General features: G+C 40.1%; 1 protein-coding gene across 7 annotated transcripts in view; it reads left to right on the plus strand.

Moving 5' to 3' along the window:
• The window catches only part of FARP1 (FERM, ARH/RhoGEF and pleckstrin domain protein 1), a 200,840-nt gene that overhangs the window by 25,589 nt on the left and 154,745 nt on the right, over positions 1-20,506 (plus strand). For 6 of the 7 annotated variants that reach the window (XM_068182500.1, XM_068182498.1, XM_068182494.1 and 3 more), the window contains exon 2: positions 13,215-13,410. In XM_068182500.1, the coding sequence (XP_068038601.1) occupies positions 13,240-13,410 (171 nt within the window). In that variant the 5' untranslated portion in view covers positions 13,215-13,239. Of the gene's footprint in view, positions 1-2,380; positions 2,443-13,214; positions 13,411-20,506 lie in introns of those variants that run through there. The other variant, XM_068182495.1, reaches the window with a different exon arrangement.

A 20,506-nucleotide genomic window follows, 5' to 3' on the forward strand; every position in this document is an offset into this window, starting at 1 on the left:
TATGTTAGTGAATGGGCTGCAGTGTATTGCTAATTACTTCTCTTCTTGGTTTATTTACCAGTTGTAAATGCTTTCAGACTTTCCCCTGTTTCTGAATTGATCAGAGTTGTGAACTTCAAGGAAGTTATGTCTTCTTTCTCCATATGCTGTTTTGGACAAAATTTGTGTATTTAGACAGAAGGTGGTACCAGATAGATAGGACTGCTTAAGGTACAACTGCTATTCAGAAGGGATTAAACCTTTTGAAGTCTTTTCTGTTGCTTGTATGCTGTGCTGCTTTGCATTTGGTAGCTGCAACATGTGCTTATGCTTCCCTGCTCCTCCCTCTGATACTCTGCAGTATTTATATGCCTGTTTTGGCACCTGCAGAGCAGAAGGGGAGCAGCCCCCAAGTGCAGATGAGGGAAATGTGCCTTCTCAGCCTTCCACAGAGGCAGGAACCTTGCCTTGTTCATCACCAGTGTAGGACAGGTGGGTCAGGTTGGCCGTGACTTTGTTCTGAAGAACATCTCTTCCTCTCAAAGTGGAGGTGAGTTTGCCATCCTTTTGGAGGATGCACACTGGGATTTTCACAAAATACAGGGCTTCCTGGTTCTGAAGGGTGGCAACATATTGTTTTCACAAATGGTGATTTTTTTTCAATGCCCCAATCCAAACTTAAGCTGAAGGAGTTCCTCCAAGGATGAGAGCATGACTTCCATCTCTGTTCAGTGATGTGCTCCCTGGGGAAAAGTGCAGACTGCTTCATGCAGGCCAGCCCAGATTGCAGAGCCTAGCTGTGTTAGTGACCCTATGAAAATATAATCCTATCTGATGCTAGAGGGGAAAATTTTCCATACCTGGTAGATGTTTAAATATTCTTTAAGTGGACCACCTTTCTGCTGTAGTGATTTAAAACCCTGAAAATACTCTATGCATGAATTTACATAAAATAAAACAACCTGCATAGTATTACATCAGTACACAGTAGATGATCATTTCCTTCCCCTCCCATCTATCCAACACTTATGTCATTTTACATCCATTTTTGTTCCCTCCAACACTTCTAGCTGCTTCCCTGCTCTGCTCACTGGGCACCAGTGTGCTCCACATGGGAAAGCTTCTGTGTGTGCATGCTCCTGAAGTGTGCTGAGCTTTGCACCAGTACTCACATCCTCCACTGAAAGATGAAGAGACTGGGGTGTGTGTCTGTGTGTGTGACTGGGAGTGGTGGATGCCTGGAATCAGAGACAGAGGGTGTGTGTATTTGGAGGAGCTTTCAGGTTGCTGGTGCATCTATGGGAGTGGAGGAGTTGGGTCTGAGGTGAAAGGAATGCCAAAAGCAAATCCTACACTGTTTATTTTATGAGGTGTAATTTGAAGGCAGATGCTTCACTTGTAGACCTTGTGGGAATTGAAATATTCATATTCAGGAGTTAGGAAAATTAGGGATAGTGTTTTCTGGACTCTCAAGGTAATGCTAGTCATGTGATTTGCTTTCTTTAAAGTTTACATGAGAAGTCAACCCATTTTAATACATGGAATTTCATTATAGATCAGATGCTGTTTAAAGAACATGATTAATATTGTAAAGCGGAAGTTCCCTTTTTGTGATTTGCACCACAAGTGTAATTATTTAGTTGGATTTTCCCCACCTAACAATCTTTATGCTATTTGTTGGGTGTGGAGGTAGTTCTCCTACCACACGGCACTGTTGTCTATTGTACTGTCTGTGAGAAAGCTCTGGTTCCTTGCCTTTTGTAGATGTTGAAAGAGAAGGGTGGCTTGAGATGGTGATGGCCTCCTGCTTTTAAGGAACTGGACTCACTTCTCAACAGAATTCCTTGCATTGTTAGAAGTAATTTAAACACCCAGAAAATGGTTAAACTCTTGATAAGCCTGATAAAATTAGCAAGAGATAATTTTCAGAAAGCCTCGTGCTCCTGGATGTAGCCTGCAGTTATGTCTAAAGTAAGCTGTGGGCTGTGAAATACTTGAAGCATAATTTGGCCCTAAGAACCTTGCTTTGCACGTACAGAAGCAGTGGGTTTTCATGCTGTTTGACCTAGATCACTAAAATGGATTTAGACTCCAAACTCCTAGATGAGCCAATGTCTACATGTCTCTTGGACACTTGGGTTTTCTGTCTGTAATTCCCCATATAGGAAGTAAGGATATTGTGATGCCTCCTCCTCAAACAATCATGAAGTTAGAGTAAGTACTTCTTGAGAGAGTAAATCAGCCTTCTCTACAGAAAGATAATTGTTAATTCTGTCTTAACAGTAGAGTTCAAGGAGTTAGTAAGCCTTAAGGATAGATCAGGGTAAAAGAAAAATAAGAAATCCAGAATGCCTTCCTGTAACTGACTTGTGCTTCCTTGTGCAGTGAAATAGGCAGAGTGGTCTTCAGCAGATCCAGAGAGGGAAACTGGTAAAGGTTATGGTGTGCAAGAACAGGAAAAGAGTAACTTGTAGTTTGATGACATGCTTAAATGGAAACAATTCCTGCCTGATTCTCATCTCTTCCTTGTGTGATATTCCTTTATTTAAAGAGGAAAACAAGAATATGTTCTGTTTGAAAATGAAAGCCGCCTTAGCAGCTGCAGGGTTTGCACCTTTCAGTGGGGATTTCTGGCACTGGGGTAAGAGATTAGAGCAGCAGTGGTAGCAGACAGTCGTGCTCCTCTGTGCTGCTCTCACCCAGAGAGGGGGAGACCTCTGAGTTGTTGTGTACATGCAGGATAGGGCTGTTGACTTTGGTCCCACCTCTGGAAGGAAATCATAGAATTATAGAATATCCTGAGTTGGAAGGGACCCACAAGTGTCACTGAGTCCAACTCGTGTCCCTGCACAGGCCAGCCCCAAGAATCACACCGTGTGCCTCCTGAGGATGTTGTCCAAATGCTTCTTGACCTCTGACAGGCTTGGAATCAATCCGGAGGAATCTGTCAGGAATAAAACCTGATGTCATTTTCCATGCACAAGGAAATAAGCTATTTTCTATCAGACATGACATACTTCCCCCCCCTCATTTGTCTTGCCCTTCCTGACAATCCTTTTGTACTTTTTGGGACACTTTTTCAGTTTTGGCTTCTTAATCTCTTGTCTTTCACCTGCAGTTTCACCTCCCTTGCAGAGTCGTTGTCAGACACCAGACATCTTGCGTGAATGATTGCCATTGCCCCAACCTTGTCCAATTTTTTTTTTTTGCACTTAGTCAACTTTTTCCTTTTTCCTGCCTTGTTCTATGCACTACCTAAAGATCCCTGGTTCCCTTCCCTGCCTGTTGCGCTTTCTCTCCCTCCTGTTTTGGGCCTATGTCCCAGTCTGCTCCTTTGTCTCCCTCAGGTCTGGCATTTGTCCCTGCTGCATTCCAGATGCACTCCTTTCGCTTCCTTGCTGCCTGGGTGCCGGCAGCCCGGCCATGGCCAGCACAGGAAAGATGGGCTCCCTCTGCTCCAGGGCCTGGATCTGCTCCAGAGCATGGATCTGCTCCAGCTGAGCGGCCATGGAAATGAAAGGAGTCTTGGGCTCCTCTGTTCCCAGGCTGGCGCGTGCTCACCCGCTCTGCGGGCAGTCCTTGGGTTGCCACTGGGAAAGCGAGCGGCGTTCGAGAGTGTTCAGCAAGGAAAGGCTCCTGGGAGATCCTGGCCATTGGCTCTCTAAAGGCCTTTGCCTGCCGTGAATGTGCTGTGTCCTACCATCGGATATGGGTATAAAAACTGATTTCCGTGTTCAGCATAATCTAAAGTTACGTGGGACTCGGGAGCCAAGAAGGGAATATGAGGAGTATAGGATGTTCTCCAAGGGAAGGAAGAGCAATCTAATACCCAGCGTGCCTGCTTTGCCTAGCACAGCAGTGTCCTCTGCCATGCTGCTTTACTGGGAGCCTTGTATTGAGTGAGAAGAATTATAAAAATCTTCCAGGCAGCATTCACGTTGGATTATTTGAAAAGTTTTATTTATTATGTCCCTCTTTCTGCTTGATCTTTCACTGTCAGCTTCCGCCTCTTGATACCCAAATTTTAAAAATGGATCTGAGTCCTACACCTCTCTATCTTGCTTGTATTGTGAAGGCTGTTTTGGAGTGTTGCTTCCAATGACATTTCAAGGAGGTCAGTGCAGACTGGTGGGCTGCTTTGGCAGTATTTCTGTTATCTCTCCCTGCCTGCCAGTGTTGCAAGGAAGAGAACAGAACAAGAGAATCCATGCTTTCCACTGTCCCCTTTAGTAGTAAAAAGTACAGATTCCACAGATAATGCTTTTTCACGCCTCCAAGCAGGTGAGTAATTAGTTTTGAGATGTAACAAGAAACCACAGGGATGTAATCTGCACTGAAACAGGTTTGTTGATAGAGACAATGGTGTGGTTGAACAGGAAAGCCCTTCTCTAGGTGCAGCTTCTAAAGCTTGCTCTCTAATAGTGCTGTGCTTTGGGCTGACTAATGTCAGTTTTCATTGTGAAATTAGTTACAGTGGGAAAAGACATTTGTTCTGCAGGCACAGCAGCACCTCATACAGCTGCATCTGTCTTACGTGAAGACCCACCCTTGTCTGTCTTCATGCAGCATATATAATACTCACATTTTAGCCATACATAAAATGAGGCTGTACCTGTAGCAACAGTGTATCTGTGTATCTCTCACAGTATCTCTGACAGCTGTTCACAGAATAAAGGCAGTGTTATCAATTATCTAAAGACAGAAAAGTACCTATCTTGAAAGATCAGGAGAGCTGTCATAGGACAGGCAGTGTCTGGATTGTGATGCTTAGCACAGGTGGAGTCTTTCACTGATTAAAGTATTTGCACAAAGATAAATGAGTTAGGAACCTAAGGAAATTTGAAAGTCCTGCAATAATTTTTAAAATAATTTTTGAATTGTTTTAAAGAACGATGTAATGGCATAATAATGGCATAATTTAAAAACACTCTAGGGTAAGTATTATACAATCACGCATCATGACCCATTTTATCTCCAGCAGGATGCAAGTGAATACATTGTTTTCTAAACAACAGTACATAAAGCAATTTTTTTCTTCATGGTACAAGTATTTCTTGTTGGTACTGTATCATAATTAAGTGTGATATTTCCTTGGTCAAGAATAATAAAGGCTCATATAAAAATAATTAATCAAAAAAAACCCAAAACAAAACAATCATTGTATATTCAATTATAACAAGCAGTTTTACAAACTTATACAAAGTCTCTTTTGGGAACAGACATTTAAATATTTGAAACATCAGGAATTCTTTTCCGGTTTTATAGCGGGTTATATACTGAGTGTAGAACTTTGGCCATAAATACATTTTTCCTGGTGCACAAGCTATGTAATAATTTTGTGGGAGTCTGATCACAAGCTTGGGGCATAAAGGAAACTAGTCAAGGCCATTATGGCCTCAATATAGCATGTTTGGATAGGCATCATCTGTGGCTCCCCAGTGCTGAGCACTGATGTCATTGCCTCTGTGGTTTGGAGCTGCTGGGCCATAGGAGTGCCCAGCCCCTGAGTGAGCACAGTGTGCACTGCAGCTCCTGGGCTTCTGCTTCCTACTTGTGCAGCTCACCAGCACAAGTGTGGGGGTACCTGGAGTGACACCTCTGATGGCTCTCAACAGGAGAGAGAGTGGGGCGAGGCACACTGACCGTGGTGTTGGGTCTTCCGGTAGGGGTCTGTGTGCTCAGGGCAGGGAGAAGCTCCTCTGAAGGGCCACTGAATGCCTGAAGTAGTCTGTGGTGCTCAGCAGTTCTCTGGGGGATCTGGCTTGCATTTAGGCAGTGTGAATACCTCTACTATATACTCATACTTGGTTCAGAGAAATAGCATTTCCCTTGAGCTGTTTTATTTCTCAAAACCAGGGCTGTATCAGATTTTCCCCCAACTGCTGAACAGTAGTATTAATGTAGTGTGTTATTTATTCTTTTGACATGTTTTTATTTCATGGAAAACGTCTACGTTATGCTTGAAGCTGGGTATGAGTTGCTGGATCCCTTTCAGAATTCTGTTAGGTCTGGAAGTAAATCAGATTACTTTGTTCTACTATAAGCACATTCGGCTTGGCTTTCACATGAGGTGTTGTATGGGTGAATGAGCCCAGAGCACTCCAGCTGGTGCAACAGCTTTATTTATGCAGAGTGATGGCATGAAAAGGTTTTGGAAAATGCTTTTAATGGCTTCAGAATTGATTTGTGCCACTATTGAACCACCAAACTGCTTAAAGTTCCTACTCACTTTGCTTGTGTTTTCTAGTGACAAAGTCTGGGCTCAAGTGATGACCCGGTTAATCAGGAAACTGTGCTGGTTGGAAACACAAGAAGCAGAGGTTTTCTTAGACTCTCCTTATAAGTTCCTAGCATTTACCACAGTCTTTCTGTTCAAAATATGAACTAGTTTTTTGCCAACATGGTGATGCTTTTATATCTCAACTGTAAAATGCTTTACGTCTTCATAAAATGATAACATGTACTTTCTCACTGCTGCAACACATTTTATCATCAGTGAAGGATTAGCTGGGTGACTTTGGCATGTATTTCATGTACTCTTTATTCTTAATATTTTTTCCCCCATAGATTTTTTTTTTAAATCACATTTTGTTACATGTGCGACCGTGCTGAATTTCACTTTTCCATAGGTTTTAGTGACAGAATTGGCAGGTTATACAAAATAGAAGGGGTGTCAATAAAATCGAGTATGGAAGTATACGATACATAGCTTGCAGCTTCTTCCTAAGCATAATTTCTTATGCAGGCAGTTTTATCAGAGGGTTGAGAAACATCTCAGAAAGCAGGTTGGGAGTTTCACAGTGAGGAAGAAATATCTTCCCCCTGGCCCAAGATAAAGCAGAAATTTTGTAGAAGAAGTGTGCTCTTGTCCAATTGGGAAAGTAAAATGTCAGGGAAGTATTTTCAATGGGAAACAGTGTTGAACTTCATGTATAAGTATGTTATAAACACATAGATGGTAGTTAAATGGTGATGCAGTAAGTGCCAAGCAAGTGGGCAATATTTAATTCAAATTTTAACTTGTCTAATAACAAAAGAAGCATTTGTGTGGAAATACCTCCCTCTGGTCTATTAAGAGATTCACGGCTCCACAAGATCCCTGTTTTGCTCAGACTGTGCCTTTGGATGTGAAAGGAAAACATAGTTGGGTGAGAGTCACTAATTGAGCAATTGGAGCTAATCATCCCCTTGGCTTGGAAGATGAAACACTAATTTTCCTTCCAGGTGTAGCCAGAATTACCTGTTTGTACAGTGCCTTCAAGTTGGCCGACTTAAAACCTGAATTAAAAACTTTAAAATTGGTGGTGTTGGTTTGAATATGATGTTGGCATTCCTGATTCAAGTAAGTGATGTTGGTCATGGTACAGGGGTGCCAGGTAGGGGTAGTGAAGAACAAAGTGAAGACAGGTCTCCAGAGGTTGGGAAACAGTCACAATCAGACAAAAGAGTAACTTGGATGAAGAGGCTTCTGAGGAGTTCCTTTGAGAGGGTGAATGTAAGAAGTTTTGCTTACTTAATTACTCACATATGTACAATGGCTTTGCTTGCTTGTGTGAGATGCAGGGAGGAAGAAAAGTTTTTTGCCTCCAATCAGTTTCTAATGCAACATTGTCCAGAAATGTAGCACAAAGTGAATCAATATGTCTGCTGACTTGTTCAGTATCACTGATGGCCATCAAAAGTAATTGCAATATTGTGGGTTGAAATAAAGTATTTGTAGACCAGATTGGCTTAATTCAGAGAGCAGTCTGTATTTGTGCTTAAGGGATGAGGATTTTCACAGAGGCAATTGGAAAAGCATAGATTTATCTATCACTGCACTTGTTGATAGATCTACTGACAGGTGTGTGGCTGAGGAGAAAAGATAGCACACATCAAATTTGTGCAGGATGGGGCCGTTCTTTGCTGACATCTGGCAGAAGAATTGGAATCTGGGACAGCTGCTAGTGCCACAGAATTGCAGACAGTTTTAGGACCTGAATGCAATGAAGATAAATGAGTTCCAGTTGGAAGCTGAATGGCCCTAAAGCCAGAAACGAATGTGGGCACTCTGAATGCTGTACTGATAGGCTTGCAAGAGGTATTTTTTATCCTGTACAGTCATAAATGCTCATTATTCTGGATTTCAGGCCACATTATTGGCATACTGAATAGGTGGAGTTTTTAAAGCTTTGTGTTATGCTCAGGTCCCTAAATTTGACATTGGTTTCAGGCTCTAGCTAGTTTGGTGTTAACTAAGTGTACTCTATTACTTTACAAACCTGAGCATTCAGTCTGTCCAGCTGCATAATCGTCCCACAGAAACTGGGTCACGCGGTAAGAGAGTGTTATTTAGAGGTTTCCAGAGTCTGACCAAGATAGGCAACTTTGTGGGCTCTCTTCAGTTTCAGTACAGGTGATGAATTTTATTATTTCAGAGATACTCTTGCACAGCCGAGGGAATTTCTTATTGCTACAGATTTTAGGAAGTCTGCACAATGCTGAAGAATCTGATTCTACGACTTGCTTCTGCAAGTCTCTGATTTTTGCTAGGCAGCCATGGTGTTTTCTTGAGCAGGAAGATTTTTCAAGGTTAGTTTTCTGCATCTTTAGGGACAGAAAAAAGATAAAAAAGATAAATCTGTGTTTAGAAATTAAGCCCAGTTTAAGGACTTCACCCTCCATCCCATTTTCCACTGACTGTACAGGGGATAGGTCCGGACATGACCTATCTTCTTGCTGATCTTCTTGACCATACCTCACTTTGAGCCTCTCTATTTCTCACTTCATGAAGCAGCCATCGCTTACAGTGTTCACCTTTTTTGTTTTGAGCTAGAAGACAGTCTAATGGTACAGAAAAACTGAATTTTTACTGCCTTCCTTCTCTCTCTGAGTATTGTGGATGTGAGCAGAAAGGACAGACCAGAAACCAAACACAAATCCCTTCAGCCACAAGGTTTCCTTTAGAATTTTAGTCAAACTTAGTCTACTGGGTGCAAGCAGAGAAACAGACACCTAGCACCTGTGTCTGTAGTATTACTGCCCTTCAAGCTTGAGCTATTTTTCTGTTAAGAACTTTTCCCATTTCTTTGCTTCTGCTTCTGCTGGGTTTTATCAAAGAAATTATAAGTTGGACTTCACTGATCCTTTTAGGTCCCTTCCAAGACAGGATATTCAGTGATTTACATGAATAATTTAATTTTTTTAAAATAATTGTATTTGCTTTGTACACTTCTACCAGGGACTTGCAGAAATTAATGCTTCACAGTATAAAAACCTGAACTGTATTGGCTCTCTGTCTGCTTTCCATCATTTCAGACTGAATTTTAGTTTCAATCTTCTTGGTCCTGTTGCCTTGTTATGCTGTTAGTATTTTTTAATATGGGTTCAAGATGCTTGATTTCATTTTAATGGTAATTCTGATGTACTGATGAAAAGGCAGCATCATTGACAATTTACGCTGCATGTATAGAATTTTCTCTTGCTGAAGGTGTACAAGTCTGCTATGTGCTTTTGGTAGGGCTATATTCACACCACCCCACTGTGTCTCAGGCTTCCTCACCTGTAAGAGGAGTGTCCTGAGCGCTGTGCTTCCTTCTCTTTCATGCTTTGGAAATGGGTTATAAGGAAAGTAAAAGAACTGAAAAGGGCCTAGATACATGGTACCATTCTCTCCCATAACAGCAGTCTTCAGGCTTTGGGAACTACTTGCATCAAATTCTGAGCCCTGGTTTGACCTAAAGAGCAGAGTAGGTGAGAGACAGAGTGGCATCTATTCCAACATACTGCTTCTGTTTTTGTCAGTATTTTGTAATTTTTGTAGCCCTTTATTCCTGCACCTGTTTTCCCTGCCCCAGCCCCAACAAATGCTGTTTATACTCACAGCTCCCTTTATACTAAGGAAGTTTGACACTTTTTTCATCCTGCCAGAGAAAAATATGTGGAAATTTTAATTGGCCAGAACCTTTCTGATGCTACAAAATGTGCGTGCTTTAAACATGGAGAACTAAGGTGGCTTTGTGCTGAACCACATTGTGGCCTTTGTCCAGCTACTGCATAAGTATATACAGACCTTAAATTTTTAATCTAAGCATTTAGTATCTATATAAAAGGGTTATTAATGTCTGATTAGAACAAAACCGCATCTCATCATTTATCTAATGGCAGTTGTAGGGTTTTTTGTGTCTTCCAGGTGCTGTAAGTAGAGAAAGCTTGAGTCAGCCCAGTGGCCTGACAGCGGTTGGCTGGGCTTAGCTCACCCTGGCATTGGATTTTCCAGCCTGTCAAGAGCTGATTTAATTTGCTAACCCAGCCAAGAAGAAAACACTGAATTGTTTTCTTTTGAGTTAGAGAGGTGCTGTGGCTCAGTCTGTGGAGGGCAGGAGTCATTGCTCAGCATCAGGCAGGACTGTATGGGTGGGAGCTGGGAAGGAGCAGAAGGGGACAAGACTCCCCTGTGGGCAGCTCTGCTGTCTCAGTAAGTTCTCCCCTCGCACAGGTTAGGATACAGGTTCATTCTCTGCAGTGGAGTCTCTCCATCTTGCAGGTGCTACAGCACTACTGAGAACGGCACTGACATCCGGTGAACCTGCAGCTGAAACAATAGACTTGATTTTGGCCCTGGGTTTCAACAGCTGTCAGAAAGAGCAGGCAGAAACTCTTAATAATCCTCTTTTGTTTGCTGCTCTCTGCTTCTGTATTGGTTATCTGTCTCCACATATGTTTTGCTTAGAGCCGCATATGCTAGAATCTGGTGGCTGCTGCTCTTTCTTCTTGATTAATACCTTTCCCAATTTACTGTCATCTTTCTACTAGAGTGTCTTTGAATTTCTCTATCATTTGAGCAAACCTGATCCATCTCTTCATTGTGACAGACATTAGGTATCCTAATCTCCTCAGGTTTGCTCAGTGTTTGCTTAATACTTTGCTTTGGTTGCGTTCTGTGACCTTAGTTCACTGTCTCCTAGATGAAAGTGATATAAAGGTATACAGCTTGACTGATGTGCTATGTTGTTTTAGAGAGGCTAATTTTAAGGCCTCTTACATCAAAGTATAGTAAAAATATTATGCTGATGTTATGACAGCAGCATATATGTAAAACAAGAACTTCTATATTACTAACTTAATAAAAAATCACTCAGCTGTGTATATGGAGTGGTTCTGCTTGTACCTTTCCTCCATGATTTTTTGGCTCCTAAATTTGAGTGGGTTTTATGTGTTTCATAAAGTTTATTGGCCTGTCTGACTGTGTGTGTGGGCCACTGTGTCATCTAGTCAGAAGAACATTTATAGAAGGTTTCAATGTCGGTAATATTTCCTTGCATGGATTATTTAATGGTATCACTTGAACTGACTTGATTGATTCCTGTATTTATGATTTAATGGAAAGAACATAGCCAAAAACTTCTGTAGTAACAGAGCAGTTATAGAGGTCCTGTCTGCCCTCTTGGTGCTGGCTGGGGTATGTGATGACTTCAAAAGAGCTCTTACTCAGACCAGAATCTTTGTGCATTTCTGGACTGGGTGCCTATGCTACCTTTTTAGATGATCTTGTGTACTCCATACACAGGAAAAACAGATTAATTTGTAAAGGGGCCTGGAGTCTTTCTGTGTACTGCTTGGTGTCTTTTCTTCCAGAATTCCTGCTTCCAACTGAGGCCTTCTTGTTGGCACTGCTTGTCTTATAAAAAGATTCAATTTAATTATTTTTAAGAAGATAAATAGAACTGATTCTTCATAGATTTTTAGATTGCGATAATTGAGGGAAAATTTGCCTCTTTGATAGTGGTTGGCATGGGCTTGGGTAGATTTCACTAGTATCTCTCTGACCTTGATGGGCAGGTTAGTGCTGAATTGCTGCCAAAGCTTGCCTGCATTTTTTTCTTCTCCTTCACTTGTGCCCATTGAGCTGATATTTAGAAGTGTGGGATCCATAATTTTCAATTCCCTTCCTTCTCAGCTAACATTTCTTTTAATCCAAGTGCTGTTTTAAATTTTTTTACGCCTAGATATTTGCTGTGTAAAAAATCTGTGGGAACAGATTAGTCAGGACATGGAAGAGTAATGTGTAGTAAATAGTGTATCCTGCCAAATACAGGGCTGTTTTTATTCTATCCTTATGGTGGGAACTGGTGTCTTATTACCTGTCACTTTTCTTTATAGAGTCCTGTAGAACTGGTGATGCATTCACAAATTCATAGGCTGTCTTGTGCTTCCTTTTTTTCCTCATATAGACTTCTCAATAATTGTAACCTCAGAGTTAAAGCCAGGCAGTGATTGGCAGTGCTCTTCTTATGCCTCTGCTCATCTGGAAAGTTGCTTTTCCATTTGTGCCTATCTGTGTGCTACATGTTTTGGTTGTTGGTCACTGTAAAAAAGTCACGCAGAAGGAAAATGCATTTACCAAGAAAGATAAATGGACAGTAGAAGTGGGTTTCATCAGAAACCCATCTAGAATGTCAAAAAGCAGTGTAGGAAAAGTGAAATAAAATTCTAGTGTGATGTGTAACATTCAACAGTAAAACGAATGGTGCTTGAATTAAAAAAGAAGGTTAAAAGTTGTGCCAATAATGAAGAGTTTCCCAGTTAGTGCTGGGTTTTTTTCTGGCCTCCCCATATCATGTTCTCACAGTTCTTGGCTCATCAGTGGGATCAGGCCAGGCCCCAGGTCTAGAGAAGCTAGGTCCCAGCTTATAGTTGTTGTCATGTTGTACCCCTTGGCTTTCCTGCTTCGCAGACCCTTATCAAGGTGGCAGCTGCAAAGTACCAGTGAAGGCTGGAAGGAAAAAGTGCTGATGTAGCCAGGGGGGAACGATGGTCAGCAAGTGCTGAGTTGTCTCACTTGCTGTTCTCGCCTTCCTACCTTCTCTGGGAATCCTGTCTGGGGGTGATACCAGCCTGATTCATAAATAATTAAAAAATTACATAATTAATTGAAATCTGGGTTCTGTCATGCTCTGTTTCCAGTGTGGTCTTGTTTACTTTTCCAGGAGAAAAGGAATAATTTTCCCTTGTGCAGTACCATAGCCTGTCTATCAGCCTTACCCTCAAGAGGTGATTAGGCTCTGTATTTTGAAAAGTATAAAGTTTGCCTGATTTTCTTGTCTTCATATGAGACATTAGGAAGAAATTGTGGTGGCTCTTTTTGTTAATGGTCATACAGTTTACTACCTGTAAGCATATATAGCATGATGCTTATGTGCAAAACAACTTCTTCATGACTGATATGGTCTTCTTTGTCCTTATTCTTTTTTCAGATATAAGAAACAAGTTTCCCTAAACATGGGTGAAACTGAGCAGAGACCAACAGCAGGATCCCGCTTAGGAGCTCAGGAAAATGCTGGGATCAGTACTTTGGAGCATGGACAGAAACCACCTATGACAACTCCAGGAAAACTTGTCTCTATCAAAATTCAGATGTTGGATGACACACAAGAAACTTTTGACATTCCGGTAAGGATGTGGAGGATGGGGTGGCCAGAGATTAATCAGGCATTTCTGATAATGCATATTCTCAAACCAGTTCTCTTTTTATTTCAGCTGTGATTCTTTGGCTAATGAATTCATGTTGCAGAGAAAATGCCTGTTGTGTATATCAGCATTAAATAGCTCATGGTGCAATACAATAGCATTAACCAGGGAAGTGAGCTGTAGATTACAGTTATTAATTCCATTTCTGTTTGAACAGCTTCAGGAGAAGTTAAAGTCCTTGGTGGATTTTTTTTTCCCTTCAAATATTACATTAGTGGTTCCCTCTACTTTTTGAACAGTTGATGTATTTCTTTGCCGCTGTTTTGCTCTTGATCCAGTAAACTGTAGATCTATACAGACTTTTTTGTGTTTCCTCTGGCAAGTCCTTAGGATATTAACTTGAAATCATCAAAGTTTTCAGTAATTTATATCACTCTTACAGGCACAGAGTGCTCTCACAGAAGTTGAGTGCAAGGAAAGAAGTAAAGCAGTCTCATCTAAAGTTTCTCTGTATCCTGTTGAGATTAATCTAGGTTTGTCCTTGCCAAGCAGACAGAGCTGCTACTGCTTTAGTGTGTGGTTGTGATCAGTAGAATCAGTTAGAATTATTTTTGATACCAAGACCAATCCAGTTTCACACAATCTATCTCTTGGTAGCCACTAATGATTTTAACATGCCATGCTTACACAATTAACATGTAATGTGGCTGAACCCTGCTGCTGTTATGGAAGTGTACTGGAATGTATAATTTCAAAGTCTTTAGGCTTCAGTGACTAGGAAAATGGAAATCTGAGTTCAAATTTCATCCTTTGTTACTTGCTTTTTCTGTAGCTGTGGTAATTTCCATGCCTTCATTGGCTCAGTTTTCTCTTCTGTAAAATGGAGGATCACCAGCGACATACAGAGATCTTAGACATATAGTGCCCTCAACTGTATGTTTAGGGAAAAAATGTTACCCCTGTATTAACATGAAGGAATTCTCATTATGAAAATTATCATTAAAAAAAAAAGTTTATAATGTTTTTATGACCTGCTTATGAGGTTTTGTCTGTCTGTTGTACATGCAGATGCTTTTTGATCTGCTCTCTGCTGCTGTTTGTGATCCAACTGCAGCTATGTGTTCAGTCTCAGATTTTATTTTAGTGGAAGGTAAATTCTCTGGGCAGGTAGGTTATGGGTGAACTGAACTGCCATCAAGTGAAATGCCCATGTATGTAGCAACTTGTTACACTTCTGTGCCTTTCAGAATGCTTGTCAAATATCCATAGCAAACAGTCTTTAGGTAAAAGCAGTCTTTAGACAATAATTGCTGTTCAAAAGTGTAGTTATAGTTTAAATCATCAAGCACTAATAAAATTTTGGCTCTCTTTTATATGACATAAATATCTCTACTATTTCAGAGACAAGTTTGGGGTTTTTTTAACCCATCTGTAGATGCTAATTCTCTGTATTTTGAAAATTAAAAATGATGTGCAGACTTAACACAAACCATTTAGAGATTAGGTCCCTTTCATTAAATTGTTTAGAAGAAAATATAAGATCATGTGGATGCAATGCACCCTGTAACTACAGGTTTACTTCTGGGAGTTTGAGAAAACAGTATTTTTTGGTCTTAAATATTAGAAGATAATCAACATTTCATTTGTTTTTAACTTCAGCAGCACCGGGAAGACCTGGGATATAAACAACTTTCTGTTGAGATCACTTCAATATGATTGTTTTCAGAGACTTTTATTTCATAACCGTCACTACTCAAGGAAAGCCCAGTTGGTTTGAAAGTCAAACCTTGTGGTGAAATATAAAGGATGCTTAGATACAAAACCTTTTACAGCAAATCTTTTGTAAAGCCTTTTGTCTTTAACCTATGCATAGTCAAATGGAGGAATGTGTGTTGCTTTCAGTCTGCTCTAAAAGATATCTATTGTTTTAGTCCCATCTCACAAAACTGATTATGTTTTGATACCTCTAAATTGAGGTGTTTATTCATGTTGGAAACCCCATGTTCCTATTTATAAGCTTCATGTTTTTAGCCAAATTGGTGCAGTATACACAGAAAAGGAAAGTGATACCATTTCAACAAAATATTTTCGGAGCAGCAAGTGTGGCCGTGGGCGGAAGACGTTAAACATACATGCCTAAGCACATCTGTGGGTTTGCTTTTCAGTGGAGAATTAAAGACTTCTTGCATGGTTGAAGATCTGAACTACGCTTCCCAAAACCTGAGCTGCTATGATTATGAAAATAGCTTTGCAAATACCATACAAGTATAAACTGAGAAGGATTTGTGTTTCCTACAATTTCAGGAATTTTGCTGCGCAAACCTTTCTGTGTTAGCAAATGAGCCATACTTTGGGTGGTTTTATTGATGCTTGTAGTGTGTCTTGTAGGATGGTATGAAATTTAATGATGCCAGTTTATTATTTTCTCATGAAGTCTGAGTAAAAACAGAAGGAGATGCTGGAGCTACTTCCTCCTGAGTTTGAGGGAGCTCGTGAAGTAGCTGGGACTGTCCATCTGTCTGGTCCTACCTCTGTGCTACTCGTTATACCTTCAGCACCACCACCCCATTAGCTGTAAGACCTTATCTATGTAGTATTTTTATTGGGCTTGTTATTGTTTTGTTTGAACATTGTCATGGGTTTAGGTTTTTATTGTGTGCTTGTTTATTTTTTCTTGTTTATTGAATTTTGGTTTGATTTGTTTTTAAATTATATTCCAGGAGACATGATTCAATATCCTTGCCCTTAAGCAACCCTTTTTCTCACATTGTATACAGATGACTTGTTAAATGAGTGCCAAATCCATCAGATTTTTATGTCTGTTCTGTATATAACAAAACAGGAGGAAAATATGACCTACTTCCATTACCCCTCAGTGCTGCTGCTCTTTGGGCTTGTTTAAAAGTAAAGTAACTCCAGTGTCACTTGAGTTTCTAAAGGAAAATTATTCTTTAGGTGTTAGTGCTTTATTGCCAAATAATCATACCATGTTTGGCTCATTGTATTACTTCTCACAAGAAAAAAACCCAAATGAACAAAAAAGGGAGAAAAGACATCTACATGCCTATGTATGGACTTGTAGATTATATATTTTTAATAGGAAAAAGCCCACACAGTATGTGGAGAGAGTTTGTATGGGAGATTTCAAAAACAGAAGCCACAATGAAGGCCTTTTCATCAATTATTGGAAATGGAATATTGTAAAAGAAAGGGATATGTAAGAATAAATCTTTTATGCTGCTTGCTGTTAACAAAAAATATTTTGTTGAAAAATCTTCCAACATTCCTATATTCCAAAAAGCTAGTGAAAACCTGAATAGATAATCCAGGATCCTTTTACACACACATCCATTTACCTGGTTGGGTACACATACTTGAAGGAGGCAGGGGAAAGGTAGGCACTGCTGTTCAAAAAAAAATAGATTACATGACTTTGACTTTGTATTTCCTGCCTTTAACATGTAGAGGAAAGTATAAAATTCATTAGTTATCTTTTTTGAGCACATTTTTGTCTCTTCAGCTGTGAGAAGTTATGTAGAACATCCTTCCCTCTTTCAAGTTATTCAGCATTTTATGAGTGAGTCTCTGTAGGTTTCGTTTTTTGTCTGCCACAAACTCTCAGACAAGAACTAGATGCCAGCTGCAGTTGCAGGTGATTAGTGCCTGAAAATCAGGCCATGACTCAAGAGTTCATGATCATCCAGCACTTGCAGCTGTTGGTCATGATGTTGCATGCAAGTGTGGAATATATTTCTCCCCTGCTTTTTGTCTCTGTTTTCCACTTTGGCTGTATTTACTGACAGATTAGTTAGATATGCTAAGTGGAGACTGCAGAGGTCCAAAACACAGCGTTCTGTTTCAGCCAGTGTTGGCTGAGTTATGGCTGTGTGATTGAATGAGTGAATACGTTTCCTTTTTGCTAGGTAAGAGGATCACAGCTTTAGCTAAAATTATTAATATGAAGGAGAAAGAACATTTTCCACCTGTGTACACATAATGATAATCATATATAGATAGATCTTGGGCATTTTGAAAGGTTTGCACTTCAACTTGAAGACTTGCAAAACCCTACACTGCAAAACAGAAGTTGTGTATTATCTAATAGAAGGTGGAGATGTACAGTTCTGTACTGCTTGATTTTCCTCTGCTTTTATTTCTCACCTAAGTTAATTGAAAGAGAACAGGATTAATTCCATAAAGCCATAGCAAACCCTAGATTTTCATGTATTTGTTTTGATATGATCTCCCCTATAGATTCAAAGGAGTTTAAGTGAAAATGAAATAGTTTTTAAAGAACAGTAAAAATAGCTGATGATTGCATCTACTTCAGATCCTTCTTGGGAAAAAAACCTTTCATGTGTAGTGTCTATGCCATTTATATTATATTTACTTCTATAGTTGTTTCATTGCCAGAAGTAATCTGTTTTAAAACTGCTCCTGAGTGCAGAGTCAGTGTTGTTGCTATCTAGGTAATGCTGAAGACAAGACTGATTCTCTTGTAAGACTGCCAGGATGATTTGGTGATCAGACCAGGTTTAACCCTGACTGATATGGTGCTTGCTGCTGATCATGTCCCACTCTCTGAGTAAATGATGCTGGTGTGACTGGGATGATACTATTGATGAAACATAGCAAGTTAAAAGCTGTTTCTTTCTTTTTGGCATCAAAGGTGAGATCAAAGTATGTCACAGAAGGTTAGGATTCTTCTTTTAGTTAGGATCTGATCTCTTTAATTAAAACCAAACCAAAGTCTTTTTTATTGTGTCTGCAAGAAAATAGTTGCTTCCTTTTTGTGGCAGTCTTTTGGAAGGACCAAAACATGCTTGCCTGTCCTATTACTCAAGTTTATTAAACATCTGGTTTTTGTATTGTATCAACTTCCTTTCCCTTTGAATATACTCAAGCTTTGTGAAATATGCAGGGTTGGAAAATGTCATCTGCTCTGGGGGATTAACACGGGTTTCTTTAGCAGCAGGAGTCTCTTAATAGAAAGCAGGGTAAAGGTGTAATCCTTTGTAAACGTCACTTGTAAACATTTCATTTCAATTTGCTCTACTCTTGGAAGAGAAAAGCTGTAGATTAACTGAGAATACAAAATAAAGACCAAATGGTCTTGGATCTACAGCTATTTATCTTCCACTGGAGTTTGGATGTAGTACCTTGGCAGGGAATTTCTCTGCCTCAATCCCAAATTTTTCAGAGAGAAGGACTTCATAATCCTGTTGGGGGTCTGTTTCTTAAAGATAATGTTCTGGGTGAGGATTTTTTTTGTTTGGCTGGTTTTCTTTGTTCATGCAGTCACATGGTGGTGGTTCATATTCCTTTTGTGGGGAAAATGCTGTCTATTAACGGTGCTCCCACCAGCTTCAAACCAGAGTGTGTGCCAGGAAAAGATAAATATTAGAAAGTCTCAACAGTTAATAACAAACATTACATGTGCTTTCTTATAAATTTCCACAAGTGCTGTGTTACCTATTAAATTCAAAATTTCAGCCACAGTTTTATAAATGCTTGAATTATTTTCTGTTACATTTGTGGATTATGATAACTGCCTTGTCCTAGGTATTTATGTTTCTCCTCAATATGCAATTATAACCAGTGAAATAAACAATTTATTAAAAAGAGTGTGAGACAGTATGGCAGTGCAGAAACATGAAACAGTGTTATATGCTTTCTTAGCCAGCTTCAACTTCAGTTCAATTATGAATTGCTTTTTATTCCAGCTTAGGAAGTGAACAGCAGGTCAAATGTCAGTTATTCATCAGTCTGAGACTTTCTTTTCTTCTTGTGCCTGAAATTATTTGGCCATTGCTGTCAGACCATTTCCAGTGAATATCAAGCACTTAAATATTCACTAATTGTCACGCCAGCTCTGCTGGGTCTTCTGAAATTACAAGAAAAGTGATTTTTTTTTTCAACCCTCAAACACATAGTTGTATTTTTCTTAGCAGAATATTGTTAGTGGCTACTCAATGAACTGATTTTTGCTGACAAATGTTTAGAATGTCTTTGTTGAAAGACAGGGTATTTTAGTGATGTGTGTTAATAATTTATGTGCTTTTCAAAGTGGGAGAGTAATTAATCCACAAGCAAACTTCTGTAACCCGAGGCAGCAGACTGTTTAAACTGCTGATTTCTTTGTTAAGATTATGTAGAATGAAGAGAATAAGTGGGAATGTAATTTTAAGTGCCAACAAATCCAGTCCATTCTCAGACTAGATTGATGTATTTGAAGATATCTGGGAAATGCATGTAATTTTCTTGAATGAATTAGCCTAACTTGTAATCATGGAAGGCTTCTCAAATATTGCCTTTTCACCTCTCTTTGCTGAGCTGACTCACCAAGTCATGCAGCAGTGTGTGAGCCAGCACAAAGCAGAGGATGGAGCTGGCACAGGAAGGGCAGCTGTGGAGGCAGAGGCATTGTGGGAGTATTTGTGAACTCTGCTGCCCTGGCTGAAGGGGTCAGTGAAATTATGCTGTTAATTTTGGTAGTAGTGTCTATGCCTGTAAGTTGGTTTGCACAGTACTGGTGAGGGTGGATTGATGATCTGTGTGGGGAGCGTGGGCATCCTCCCCAGTTACGGGGCATTTCCTTGGGCCACTTATTGGGAGGTGACAAATGTCCAAGGAATAGTGGGAGGTGTTTGCAATCTCTCCTCTTCAAACTGTACATGTATGGGTGTCCAGTGGTACAAACTCTGATTTTGCTACCTCTGTGTTTTCCTGTTTCAGGAGTGATGGGAGGGATGTTCTGCCTCTGGTCAGAGGCAGGAGGAGAGCTGAACTGCTTGTTGTATGCATCCTTCCCCTGAGACTGAGGTTCACCTCTTCCATCCTTGAAAATTTTAAAAGCTAGATGTCAGAGCCCCAGCTAATTATTTTCATCCATACTACGGTGAAAGCATGGTACATTGAACAGGCTGCTCATCATGGCTATCTCAAATGTGTATTTTAGGATGAGATAAATTGCTCTCTGGAGGTGCTTGTATATCCCTACGTGTTGATTTTTCTGTTCCAGTAGTAACAGGAAATCATAGACTCATTTAGGGCAGAAAAGGCCTTTAAGATCTTTGAG

Source organism: Anomalospiza imberbis, chromosome 2 (genome assembly GCF_031753505.1).
Source record: "Anomalospiza imberbis isolate Cuckoo-Finch-1a 21T00152 chromosome 2, ASM3175350v1, whole genome shotgun sequence".
NCBI classification, from domain to species: Eukaryota; Metazoa; Chordata; class Aves; order Passeriformes; family Viduidae; genus Anomalospiza; species Anomalospiza imberbis.